General features: G+C 44.5%; 1 protein-coding gene across 1 annotated transcript in view; it reads right to left on the bottom strand.

Moving 5' to 3' along the window:
• Positions 1-14642, bottom strand: part of LOC135385080 (venom metalloproteinase BumaMPs1-like) — a 177992-nt gene that overhangs the window by 45678 nt on the left and 117672 nt on the right. The window contains exons 9-11 of the mRNA XM_064614258.1: positions 12822-12874; positions 10811-10922; positions 5700-5840 (exon numbers count right to left, since the gene is read on the bottom strand). Of these exons, the coding sequence (XP_064470328.1) occupies positions 5700-5840; positions 10811-10922; positions 12822-12874 (306 nt within the window). The remainder of the gene's footprint in view (positions 1-5699; positions 5841-10810; positions 10923-12821; positions 12875-14642) is intronic.

Genomic DNA, 14642 nt, shown 5'->3' with positions numbered 1-14642 from the left:
CCAGTTACCAGGTAATTAGATTACTCGTCAATGTGTGAAAAATGAGGCTTTTACAGGTCTTACATATCAGCGAGGAAAAAGTACTTTTGATGCACTGTTGCTGTACGTTATGTGTGAAAAAAAAAGCTAATCTAGTAAGGTTGTTTGTTTTGTAGACACACTTTCTCTGAAAAATTGGACACCATTGGTACACTTGGTATAGATAACGATTTCTTCTTCAATGCGGTGCAAAAATATATGTGGTTTTACCTTTGCGTCGACGGTACCACTCAATTCTTACCAGTGTGGTCACGTGTCATTTAGCAGATTTCAAATATAAGTTACTAAGGAAATGAATCTTTATCAAGACTTAATTTTTCCTGTAGGTTCCTGTGCCGCTTAAGATGTCTAATGTCTTAAAATGATATCAAGGGTGGTCAAGTGTCACTTCTAGGGCGTTCGGCATGGAACGACCCAGGTGTGTACTGTTTCTGTGCTCATCCACAGCCATGGAAATAGTGTGTAGGGCGCGTGTCTACGTGAACTGTTGTCTCTGTGCTCAATGTTGTCCAGACCTTTTCTATATATCTACATAACTAGGCACGTAACTAGGGTTTTTTGGACATTTTACATGGATTCTTGGCTTAACTTCGACATCCTGGTGTATTCAGCTTGCCAATAGCTTATAATGATGTGTAAAGTACTGATAACTCATACGCACATTCCGAAAAATTGTTTCGACTTGAGGACTTGTTCGTCTTGTGCAAGTCGCAATACTGATGGTGCGCTGTGCATTCAAATGTGTTTAAGCTCTGCACAAATTTTATCTGAACCAGTGACCGATAAAGCAAAGCCCTCTGTATAACAGTTCGTGTGAACTCCTGTAGACATCCCTGAAGAGCTGACTTCGGTATAACGTAACCTCATCCATATTAGGTGCTCTATGTTTCGTCTGCGTAAATTCCAATCTTGCCAATCTTTTGTAGTTTTATGATAGTGCAGGTCAGTGAAATATGACATGGTATTTTTATATATGAATGTAAATTGCAGCAACATTGCAACATTGTTGCAAGTGCAACACAGCGTACGTTCATTTTTTAAGGGCAGCACAAGAAATGTGCTTTCATGCTACAATACCGTGTCTGACTGCAGTGCCAGGTGCATTTTGTTGTCCACCTTTTTTCCTGCTGCTTTTTTGCTACAAGTCACTGTAGAACTGTTAGCAGCAAAGTTTGTATATTGTTGGGAATAGGTCCCATTTTCTGTACAGGGGCCTGTATGTACAACAGTGCAGTACGAGGTGCGCTATTTGAAACATGGTGAATAATTTAACATTGTGCCAGGTCATTCATTCTAGTCATGCTATAAATATTGGGTGTGTCTCAGTTTTAAGACTTCTTTCTTGGTCACATTTTTGTTCTTCCTATATAGGCAGGGTGCCCACAGTATAGGAGGAATTTTTAAGATGTAAAAAGGCTTCTCAGTCAGAGGCTACCATTGAAGGCAGCAAGGACCCTTCACGATACTAAGCTGCTATTCCTTATATTTCAAATTCATTTTATTGTTACCATAGATGCCCTTTGTGCTTTGTATTGCTCTTATGGAAACATGGACAACCCTTGTGCTTTATAGTGTTCTTATATGACTTCTTTCCGTGTAACACGTAAGCCAGATTTTAGACAGTATTTTAAGGCTTATTCAGGGGTTACATATAATATGTATCTGAATGCACAACTGTCCACTCCACTTCTTTTTTCTTTCCCTACAGTCATTGTGCACCTTTTAAAGCTTTCCACGCATACTGCAAAATTGTTTTTTAAGTCATGCAGTATATTTGAGTGTTCAATTTTTTTCGTCTGTGAGTACAACAGAGAGCAACTTTTTACTTGTGTCCAATGGCTCCATTCATATTTTGTCACATCTGGTTTCGGTCTGTGTTATCTATTCAAGTGTTTTGTTCAGTCATCATAACGTGCAATATACAAACTACTGTGATATATTAGCTATTGACATGTATGAGATTTGATTTTTTTTGTGCGTGTCTAAGATGACACTAATTCAGCTGTGATATTCTGGGATCTATATACCTATATACAGGTATGATGCAGATGTTAAAGTATTTTTGTAACTGAATAAAAGACCACCGTATTTGTCATTTGAGCAAGTGAGCCTTCTTTATTGGACGATACCAGCGCAACGTACTTCAGTGAGGGAAATGTAATCAATTAGCAAATGTTACCATATGCAGACCTTGACCACCTCTACCCTACTGTACACCAGAGAAAGGGTAGCATCTCTGCAGAGCTGAGATGATCTGCAGGGAAGCCGGCTTCCAGCTAATACATAACATCCCAATAACGACTCTCATAAGTCCAGTAAAGATCACAATGGACGTCCCTGAAACATATCTGCGACATCCATCGGAGTTTCATAAAGACGTGTTTTGCACTTTTATTGGACCAAACTTGCACATCGCTCGGACGTCCACAACATCCGCGAAGGGACGTCCGAGAGACGTTCCTCGGATCATTTTGTGTTATGTCTGTATAAGACAAAGGGACGTCGCTTATGTTCCCCTTGTTTCCACATACGGCTTTGGGACGCGGACCTGATCCCCAGCGCCCACGACAGCTTGCAGACGAACATAAACACACTATACTGCCATCCATATTGAAACAGTAGTCCGTATTCGCCAACTTACTTAAACCATTGCTGTAGTGACGTCGGGTTTAAATCGATCACGTGAGAGTATCGTTCGCCAATCCTGGATCACCACTCCATGGTCTATCACCTGCTGCTCTGAAGCTTATGGCACCGCACATAGCGAGCTTCCTGCACGGCGCATGCGCATTTCGACAGAGTCTGCCAGAAGCGATAGAGGCCGGTAGGCCTAATCCCCGGTTCCCGAAGAATTTTTCATCAAATCTTTGGTAAGTTCTGATTGACAAAGTTACTAGACTCGCGCCCAGGGCACAGATTCTATCATAATGTCTATAATCAATAATATTTGCCTCGAATATTCCATTTCCATCATCCACCCAAGCTACTTAAACTGGTGGTTTAAGCCCCATGCATTTGAATGGGACGTATTTTACACTAGGGGAGGGGCTAGTTTAACGTTGGTTTTAGTACGTTGCAACTACTGTGAACATGTGTGTTGAAAAAAACTATCGTAGAGTGGTTGCGGTGGGTGATGTTGCACTAATTTGAAGTTAACTGGTAAAAATTAAGCAGAACCGTTTTAAATGCATGGTTGGTAAAGAAAACGGCGTAACGCTTGACAGGGGGCACGAAATGCGGCAGTTGTTTCAAGGCGCTATTGCGTGCTTGGCAAACGCAAGAAACTCCGTCAAAGTATGGTCAAAGATTGTCACACAGACATATACCAATCCAAGGGGCCCAGATAGCGTGCGGATGGCTGAACGTCAACGTGCATCTTCAAAAACAAAGTATAAGTAGCGCTGGCGCTTATTATGAGTGTCATCTCCTGTGATACACACTGTAAGCGCCCCTGTCATCGTACAGTAAGAGCTATAGCATGCTAGATGGTTGTTGCGAGCCCCGATGGAGAAATTGAGGGGCGTTATCCATCTGGCATGTTTATCAACCAACCTGGTATCTCTTCCTGGCATCATCTCTTCGCAGCGTGTTTGATCTCGAGGCATATCTAAGAGTACAGTAGGACTGATCATAAAGTGCGTTAGTGCCTTGCAGCTGTTGTGTGGATACTATCAAGGCATGGAAATACTATCGTATGTTGTTGCACTACACTGAACACAAAATTAGAGGAGATTTTCCGTTCCCAGATTATGCAAATATCGGAACAAAAGCGAACGAGGTCCCCATTTCCCCTGGATTAACATGCAAGCATTGATGAAACTGAAATGTGTCCTTCACTTATTTCAGCATGCCACAGCAGAACAGACGAATGAAGAACAGTTCTTCAGGTACCGTGTTATCACTGCTACATTAGAAGACAACCAAAGAAACAGCTGCTTCTTTCTGTATTGATTTATCATCTGGTAACAGTAGATATACTTTTGCTTCTGCACAAGACACTACATAGCAATGTGCTAAAGGAGACTGCAAACCTTTTGAAAGCATCATTACTTTTCCAGGTTTACTATTGCAGGTAAATATCCATGACCAATCACCGACAGCTTCTGTGCATTGTATAAGCACATATATTGTGGAGGTCCTTTCTCGAAAATTACCTGTTATGGACTCATTTATCACAACTTCGTATTCATAAGCCTTTTGTTTATATTCAGACAATAAAGGCTATTACGTAGTTCCACAAGTTCCACAAGTTTTTTCATAGAAGCGTGCGCTCTCAATATCTTGCTCAATTAGTTGCCCAAGTCACATGAGAACATAGCAACGCCGCACAAGGAAAAAACCTTGCTACATTCCACATGCTGACACTAATATATCTCAGGTGTTTATTTCTCCTAACTCACCGATGGCTTCAACATATATTTTTCCCCTTCATTCGAGACATCGAGTGTACCAGATTGTTCGATTTCAGATAGAACTAGCGAACTATTAGGTGCGTATTTGATTCCATTGCATTTAAATGCCTTCAGGGAGAAAAGGCAGTGCATTAGGGGGAGAAATGCACATGTGGATAACAAAAAAATAGTACAAATAACTACGTGAGGTACAAGCAGAAACTACGTGAAATACAAGCAATTCTGCGTGAACATAACGCGAACATAGAATAGTTCAAATGACTACATGAAGTACAGGCAAAGGCAGAAAACACACAAAAAACGCAAATGACTGCGTGAAATACGAACAACAAAACTAGAATAAGTAGAGTTCATTACAAATTTCTCTAAAATAATTTAGGTCATCGGGAAAAACAAACTTAGCTGGCAACGATTTCCAGTCACTAATACATGTCCATAAAGGATAATTTTAAAAATATTCTTTATGACTTAAACGAACATATAACCTCCCTTCTCCAACTCCCTTCGCAACTCTCTTCGTACTTCCCTACCGGTTCGCTGGATTTCTACCCGTCTATATAACCTGTAAGGGTGATGAGATCGTTCAGAGACGGAACACGATGCACGAAGGTATCGACTCTGTTGTGAATAGAGTTTGTGCATTAATTGCAATCGGTGCGCCAACCGGAGCGTCTTACGTCTTGCTTCTAACAAGGGAATACCATACTCTACTTAGAATTGTGTTATGCTAGAATCCCTGCCATAATTATTGAAAATAAAGCGCACAGCCTTGGTTTGCACGGATTGTAATTTCTGAACAAGAGCCCTTTGTAGGGTTTCATATGAATGATGCATATTCTAATTTTGAGCGGATAAATGTGTTAAGTAATTTCTAAGTAACAAGTAATTTCTCTTAGGAGGATGCTAAGAAAATGTACGACGAAGAAATCCCAAGGTTTGTAGAGCAGAGTTGCATACCACTGCTTTGGTTATGTATTTATTCTCTCCGAATTTCCTTCGATATTAGAGAAACGATTCGTACAAGCCCAGTTACGTGGTTTGGAGGCGTCCTTCTTCCTTATTTATTTATATTTATTGAGTTTTGTATATACCATCTGGGCCTAGACGGCACTGGCATTATTGTGCAGCAGTTTCAGCTTTTTGTGGAATCAAGTGTAATTATGACTTTGCGCACAACGAAAAAAAAAAGAACTAACATTCAAGTAACGTGCTTTAACTCAATGTCAAATGCAGTAAGCAGCAACTCACTTGAGGTGTGCCCTTATAGTGTCTTGACTGCACACAGAAAAGGTGTAATGGTTGACGCCTTGCTTGTTTTTGCCCATAATGTAGCCATCGGAGAACGTACAGGTGTTGGCAGTCATATCTCCGTCATGTGGTGCTCCCAGTCTGGATTTGGTTTTAGGATTCAGGAAATAGAAATGAATGCTGTTATGAATATGACACAACGGAAGCTCATGTTCTCTTTCACAGAAAACGATTATCACAGAAGTAAAAAAAAAATAAAGACACCGGTACACGAAAACGCAAAACGCATGACCTAACCGGGTTGTCCCACTATGCGTTATCCCGAATTCCAGACTGCACTCGGAGGTGTGTGGGGGTGCTGTAATGTCCGCGGAACCACGCTATATCCTGGATTGGAGATGAAATATAATGTTCCTAAAGCAGCGGGTATAGAAAGGCGTACCGCCGCGGTACGAGCAGATACTCGCATTATCCTCGCAAATTAATCGTCTCACGTGGTTTAGCGGCTACGGTTTTGGCATTTCACGCAGAGACTGCGGGACTGTTCTACCTGGGTGTTCTCCGTCGAGTTTCCTCAGGCTCTCTGAAGCATACATTGGGACAGTTCCCCAAGAGGCACAATCACCCAGCCGAGCAACATGCCACCAAGCTGGCAGGAAGGTAGACAGATCGCTCGGAAATAGCACGTTACCACCACCTTCCCGCAGATAAGCAGTTTTAGTGCAACGTACGTTATCACCTTTGCACCCGTGAAGGATAGCGTGGTGCTTCTGCGCACCGAGCGTTCCTCTCTTTCTTTTTTTCCGCGTGGGCAGAACCACTCACGACACTGTCTCTTACGTACGCAAAGGTGATGCTGTAATATCCACTAAAACTCACTAATGTATTTGCCAGTGTACACTAGGGGGAGACATAGCAGAGAGTTCGCAGTGAGTCCAAAATGGCGTTGCGTGTCGTCATCTGCATTGCTGTGCCTTTATGACTGCATTTTATTGGAGAATCCTAGGAGAGTTCCTAAGCGGCTTCTATGCTGAAGAGTAAACACTTTCTAACTAAACATTTTCGTCATGCGGAGTTTTCCAGCAGACGCAATGATCATGAATGTGCGGATGTATCTGCGCGAATACGTATACAAGTATTTGACCGAGTGCGATCGAGGATCATGTATGCGCTAGTACTGTGTGGATGCAGTTTTAGTACATCGTAGGCAACGGTGACAACGTATGTAACAGATAGCGTTGGTGGTTCTGCGCACTGCGCGAAGCTCTCCTTCTGTTATGAACGTGCTCAGAACAATCGACGCTATCCCTTACGTACGCAAAGGTGGTAGCGTACGATGTACTAAAACTCTCTATTGTCAATGTTACCGCGAACCCCTCTAATTATGTATAGCTATGGTCAGCAAAGGCTTAGTTATCAATAAGGAGTAGGACAGATAGACTTCAGGCATGAACAACTCATTTCAGTTGTCGACGAGTTTTCACGCTTCCAGCTGCATCTGGTAACATCTGATCCGGCATCAAATATTTTCCCCTGTGTTTCATGTCCTTGCATTTGCTCATAGTTGTATCTCCTTGCAAACTTTCTTGAGTGCACAAATTCACGGGTACTATCCGCACTCTGTGTGTTGGTACCTGCGCAATCTCATTTAGTTCTTACAGAATGGGGAGTCGAAAGCACACGAGACAAATATACCAACCGCGTGCCAGCGAGCAGCTATACCATATAGTCCGGTGAGCAGAATTTCGAGAACACATAACACACCCGGGACCCTGTGCGTAAGTGAAAGATTAAGACATGTTGTATAACTGTGAGAACAATCAGAAGACTTTCCAGATATTGAGGGATTGCCGGATGAAATTGGCAGCTTGGCGTCTGTGATTGCCTTCTGGAGGACAAATTGACCAAATGTGAGCTCTAAGGCTGCAGCAAGGGAACAGGTACGGTACGCGAACGATATAACGACTAAGCAATCACATATTGTATCGTCAATCTTAAGTAGATGTCAAGAGTTATTACGAGCTCAAAGAGGGAAGTGACAGGGGACGCTGTTGTAAGATGATTGCAGCAACAACAATAACAGCAACAAGAACAACAACAACAACAACAGCAAGAACAACAACAACACCAACACCAACACCAGCGACACCGGCGGCGACGGCAACAGCAGCAGCAACAACAGCAGTAGCTGCGGCGGAAACAGCAGCAGCAGCAACAGCAAGAACGCCAGCAACAGCAGTAACAACAACAAACAACAACAATGATCATACGGGCTTTACGTCGCGAGACACACACAAGTGACGCCACAGTGGGCGGGACTGCGGAGCAATTTGGACCACCTCAGGGGCAACGTGCGACGAAATCACGACACTCGGCACACCACATTTAACGTCCTTCGCTGAAGACGGCGTGTCTGAGCAACTTGTACCGTTCCACCAAGTTGCCACCGTCCTCAGTCGGCTTTGAACCTGTGATATTGGGATCAGCAGCGTACACGCTACTGACTGAGCCACCAAAGGCGTCTGTACGAGTATTGTCTGAATCTTGTACTGTATCGTAGCAGTGGTACATCTGGGGTCGGATTCACAAACATGATCGTAGGTAACGATAAAATGTGCCTAAGACGTCGCAGCCTGTGTCGCACGTACGACGGCGTCGTAAGCAGGATTCAAAAAGCTCTCGTAGTGGAGAGGGTACCTCCTATGCCGAGTAAGAGAGAGTTGCTCAATTCCTGTCACGTGCAACACGGAAAGAAACAGTCAACGGGTGCGAGACTATGTTTTCGCTATGGTAACGATGACGAAAGTCTGCAACCGTACCAATAATAGCCGTGCCGTTAGAAGGAGTCCGTCCCCGATTGCGTTGTTACTACTTGTGCTCTCGATCTTTGGGTAGCCATTATGGATGCCATGCAATCACAGGCGAGACGCGTTCGACGACCCAGTTTTGTAATCCCCCCCTTCCCGAGAACGCGGGAGGAGGGTAGTTCTGTAGGGGGTGTGTGGTACCAATTTTGCAGCTTTTCTGGCTTTTTGGCCTTTCTGGCAGACAATTTGGGGGTGTTACAAGATTTTTTGAGGGGTGTCTTGGGGGTGTGGGGGATGCTTGGAAAATCCCTGCGACCCGATTTTACTGAGCGCAAAATTGAAGCGCTTGTTAAGGGTTGTAGAGGAGATGGTATCCCTCTTCCAAACTTCTGCAAAACAGAAAACACGTGCTGGACAAGATGGCCGGCAACGAGGTGAGCGTGCACATCGAACAGCGAATTGTCATGAAGTTTCTCGTGAATGAAGGCTTAAAGCTCTCTGAAATTCACAGAAGACTTCAGGTTCAGTACGGCCACAATACACTTAGCCACAGCAAAGCGTTTGAAAGTAGTATGAACGGTTCCGAGACGGCCGTACATCAGACGGGGTGGCCCAGAGCCCAGTGTCAGAGTTCCTGAGAACATCCAACTTGTGGAGCGCCTGATCCTCAAAGACCGACGGATAACATGTCTTGAACTGGCTCGAAAGACGGACCTTTCTGTGGGAACGTTGAACACTATCATTCATGAACACCTCCAGTTTCGGAAAGTGAATGCCCGTTGGGTCCCGAGGCAGCTATTCCGTGTTTGACCGGCAGAGATGACTGGAAATTTCCGAATAGCTAAGGTACCGTTTCGACACTGAAGGACATCCCTTCCTTGATCGGATCATCACGTGCGATGAAGCGCGGGTGTACCGTTTCATTCCTGAGTTCAAACGCGCATCAAAACAGTGGAAGCATCCGCACCTTACAGGAACTTGGCTGGGACTTGCTGCCACATCCCCCTTACAGTCCGGACCTCGCCCCCAGCGATTTCCATCTCTTCGGGCCACTGAAGGCTTTCCTTGGGGGCCGCCACTTCAGCTGCGACGACGAGGTCAAGAATGCGGTCCGATCATGGCTGCTACGCGTCGGTAAGGATTTCTACGCTGGTGGCATCCAAGCCCTCGTGAAACGCTGGGACACGTGCATTAGTGCATTACTAATTTCCCGACTGTAAGCATCGATTGAGAAGTCACCCGTCAAAAAGCACTCGTTACAAATTACCGTGTGAAAAATGTAACTAAGTTAATAACGAAGTTCTTCAGCCTGAAATGTAACTCGCAGTTACTGAGTTACTTAAAAAAAAGAACGAGTTACTTCCAAGTTACTTCGGACACAAAATAGCATTACGCAGGTGCAGCGCGCGTGAGCAATTGAGTTAGACCTTGAGTTGCCTGCGGAGGAGTGCAACACGCTTAGATCGTTTTCGTTTATGTCCAACAATAGACCTCTACCTGTTTGTAAACAAATGACCTCATAGTGTTCGACAGCACCACAAATTTGGTAGGACTGAACTACGCTCGAAGCTAGAGGTGAACAAGGTCGCGGCCCTGAGGGGATGACGATATGGTCCCTTAGAGGAACGCGACCCTCGGTCCTGCTTTTCTTTCAATCGGAGGCAGCGAACAAGCGCCCGTTCGTGGAACCCAGCCCCCTCCCTCTAATTTCTTTCGGTTTCAATCTGTCTACCAATGCCATGATGACATTTCTCTGGTAGAGGTCTATTCGAACGCTTTGCATCTTATTCGATCCCTGTGGGCGCACAATGGTTCAGTTCATTTCAATGGCAGCGGTTCTTACTTCCTGAATAAAATACTGCCATTGACTGATTCTATGGCAAAAAATGCCATGAAGGAACCGGAGAGAAAGCAAGAAAATATGTGGACATGAGTGGAAAGCGAGTTAATGTAACTTGGAACTTAACTTAAGTTACTTTGGCAAAGTTAACTGAATAAGGAACGAGTTCCTCTGAAAGTTACCACGTCGCAAAAGTAACGAGTTTAGTTACAAGTTACCAAAAAAATGAACTTAGTTACAGTAACGACCTACTTGTAACGAGTTACTTGTAATGAGTTACCTCGAACTCTGCCTGTAAGTTCATTTTACTTTTGCGAAAAATGAAAAGTCCCGGTTTGACTTGAACAGCCCTCGTAGTACTTGGACGACACGATCCGACAGCACAATTCCTCTGCAATTTGCCCACGCAAGACCTGGCGTGATGCCGGGCCGTATTTCCCCCGTAACAACGGTGTAAGACTTACAAGTGGCCCAGTTCGTGTGCAACCTTGTGAATGCTGACGTAGCTGAGTACCGTGTCTTCTGAGAGGGCGACATTGTGTCCCGGCAGGCAAAGTCCTCCCAAATAAGCAAGTCCTTTGTTATGAAACGAAACAGTGAAGGTAGATGCACCACAAGGCCAGTACAAGGGTACGTACAATTTGAAAACTGCAAGTGAAAACTGCACTTCTATCAAACTGCGAGCGCAAATGGTTCTCTCCTTGCCATTGCTTCGCGGTTTACTTGAAACATTGTTCAGCTGTTCAAGTATAATTCTAGTAGCATTTTGTCATCATTTATGTCATCAAAGTGCAATGTCTTCCTTTTTCCTTCTGGTATTCTCTTCAGCTGATAGAACACTCAGTAACCATAAGGGCTCTCCAGGCGTTTCCAATCGAGTCAAAGCCCGATGGAAGACGACGCGCCTCTCTATGGATGTGCATCGAGTACAGGGAGGATATTTGTGTCACGTTGCGTCATTATAGAAAATCAGAGGACAACTTCCGCAAATACTGTCGCTTCTGGTGTTCCGCGACACTCGCACCGAAGATGAAAACACCGAGCGACGTAACATCTACGCACCGTGCTGACGTGTACCTGATAATGATGATTGATGATGATTTGGCGCAAATGCCTGTAGCTCTCAATGTATCTTGCCCTACGGCTGCAAGTCCTGTTGCTTCTGTCAGTGGTGACTATTTCCTTTATCCAAACCAGAGCGTGGCTTAGAAGTATTTCACGCCGCCACTTCATCAACCCTACTGGCAGTAGCATACGGCGTAACTGATCCGCACCAAATACCCTCCTGTAATTCTTTTATTAAAGAGTTATAGTATATTGCATGTTATAGCTTTCGCGTGCGTAAGGGATGGCGTTGGTTGTTACGCGCACGTGCGAAACATAACGGGAGCTTCGCACAGCGCGTAGAACAACCAGGCTATCCCTTAAGTACACGAAGCTGACATCGTACGATATACTACAACTCACTATTTTCCCTCTATGGGCACGTTCTCTTTACATGCAATGCGCATCCACCGTCTCCACGCCCCTCTGTTTCGTGGATTGAATCCGGGTTCGATGCGACAACCATAGTTCGGTGTTTCGTGCCTTCGAAACTCACAATCACCATCATCTGCTCATGCGTGAGTTTCGACCCGGCTACGAACTCACGTGAAGGTCGACATTTGGTATCCGTGAGGTCGATCATGCCGCATGTTAGTGCACACACCGGATAACATCACACTTGTAAACAGAGGAGGTGTGACGTAATCTGGTGAGTGCGCTAAAATCGGGCATGATCGAGCTCACCGATACGCCATGTCGATCTTCACGTGAGTTTGTAGCAGGGCACGAACTCACGCCTTATCAGACGATTGTGAGCGTGAGTTTCGAAGGCCCGAAACGCCGAGCTATGTCGACAACTGAACGCCTCTGTGGTACACACGGTGGTACCAAGTATAGCGTTTCTCACTCCTCTGGAGGTATGTTCCGACATATAGCGATTTATTATATAGAGCTACAAAATAGTGCGATATTTTTCTCCTCAGAGTACTCCAAACCCCTATAAATTAGCGCTTGCCGGAGTTGAGCTCGTGTCAACTCTTTCAGCGCTAATGTTAGCACTACATTCGTGTTGGCCAATGAGGAGGCTCTTCAATGATAACGTCGCGGAGGTCGTGGAGCTGTTTCGCTTCCCGATTTCACGGCACGACGACCGCATTAGAACCAGCGAGTCTGTCGTCCAAAATATATGGTAATTTTAGTTTAGTCAGTCGCATGCTGTCGAACTCCGAAAGTGCCATGATGACAGAGACCGGAAACTACCACCGAACTTGCGCCAGTGTGAATTTGCAAGCATGAACCGTCCGATAACGGTGAGCGCTATTTTTACGCGCTGTTTTGTAGCGCGGTATTAGCGCGCTGCTATATGTCGGAACAAGCCGTACCTTGCCTGCCTTCTGTGTTCCTTTCTATTGCCTTAAAGCTTCCACTTACCGGCTACGGTCGTGCTCCATTCGCCGTTGATTGGAAAAGAGGCCATTTCCAATCTGCTCAAGGACAAAGCAGACGAGGGTTACGTATTGGAAAGCGTAGTTTTGATGATTCACTTCATATAAACTTCAATTCAGTTTTTCTAACACTATGGCACAGGGTCGAATTCTTACCCCGTTGATATCCGCCGTTGTCGGGGTTACGTGCTCGAGGCCATCGCAATGACGCGTAAAATGTCGCTATGCGAACGCGCTTTGCATAAAATTGCGTTGCTAGGGGTGCTAGCTTAAAGACGCTTAACGTCCCACAATTTGGGGGATCTACTATGTAGTCATAATAGAGAGCAGCCAAGGAGGAAATAAATGCTCGTTATCCTATAGATGAGCCACTGCCGGTGTTGCCACTTAAGCGATCTTGTAGTTGTTCAGCGAACTAATGTAGCGGTTTTTGTTCTGTTTAGAGACATGTTTCATATACCTGGTTTAGCGACCTTTTTTAGGTCGCTTGCCTCGACTTGCCTCTGCAGATCATGAGATTTTTAGTGACAGTGAAAATGTGAAAACGACGGTAAAAATTGGCTCATGCAGTATTGAAGACTCAAAGTCGTCAGTCTGAGAGATTGTGGAAATAAAAACGACTGAAATTGAACGCTTCTGTTTGGTATGCAACTAGAAACTGCTAAAGACACACACACACACAAAAAAAGAAGAAATGATGTGCCCTTCTCCAGGAAGCAAAGTATCAGCGACCTCTCCCAATTAGTAACGGCGCGTCGGCGTCGCCCATGAGAGAGAGAGAGAGAGAGGACGGTGTCAGGCAGCGACTAATCAAACGTGCCTGAGGGACTGTTTCCCGTTGTGCATCCCCGCTTGTAGTCATTACAAGTCATTAATACCCGGTTCCGAACACAATTCCACATGCTACGGGATTGCAGTTTTTGTTTTCTATTTGTGTTCCGTACCCATACATACACAGGTACAAAGATGTGGAGCAGCCTATCGGGATAAAGTTCCAGTCTTTCCTGTCATGTAACTCTTTCGTACGCGTTTACAATCCCTATTTGAAGCATGTTGCACCCGTAATATCCCTTTCTGTTTCTCTGATCTAATCTAGTCTACTGTCCGTTTCTCTCTTTCTCTATCTTTGTGTTGTTACATGTTAAAGCGGTCAGTGCAGCTTCTGCATTCAGTACTCAATCTACATATAAATAGTCTTTTTCCCTACATCAGTGTGGGGATGAAATCAAACTAGGTTTCGTAGCTTCACTTTACTCGCCTTACTATGAGGTTCCGACTTCAGAGCAAAGTGCAGTGTAATTAGAGCACCAAGTATCCCCACGTATTTTGTGGTGCGCGCCAGTAACCATATATTAACCGAAAACTGTTTAACTGGTGCTGGTGGCATCATTCTCTATTTAGGCTGTTGGGAAGATAGATATTTCGTTTCAGTTTTAGTACGCGTCAAATTTAAACTCAGCCAGTTTTAGCTCAAAGTTGCTTATGTTTGTTGTTTGTATTTGCTCAAAGTTGGCGAGATTTAGCGACTTCTAAGACCAAATTTAGTGACTACGACCAGGGAAAAAGTGGCAGCACTTGCCACGTCACGAAGTGTATGAGCCACGACAAGAAAAATAGGTCGATTTTTATGTTAGTCATTTGGAGAGAAATACCTGATATGTCAGCAACGTGGACCAAAAAGAAACAAGTGTAGGAAGTGTACAAGTGTAAGTGTCTAGTGTAGGTTGATTAGGATTATCCTGGCTCCCTCAGTTTCAATCAGCTTCTCCTTTTCTTTTGAGACAGGTCATTGTATTGTCAACTGTAG

The sequence above is a fragment of the Ornithodoros turicata genome, chromosome 1 (assembly GCF_037126465.1).
Source record: "Ornithodoros turicata isolate Travis chromosome 1, ASM3712646v1, whole genome shotgun sequence".
In the NCBI taxonomy this organism is placed as follows: domain Eukaryota; kingdom Metazoa; phylum Arthropoda; class Arachnida; order Ixodida; family Argasidae; genus Ornithodoros; species Ornithodoros turicata.
This window is presented reverse-complemented; position numbering and strand designations above follow the sequence as displayed.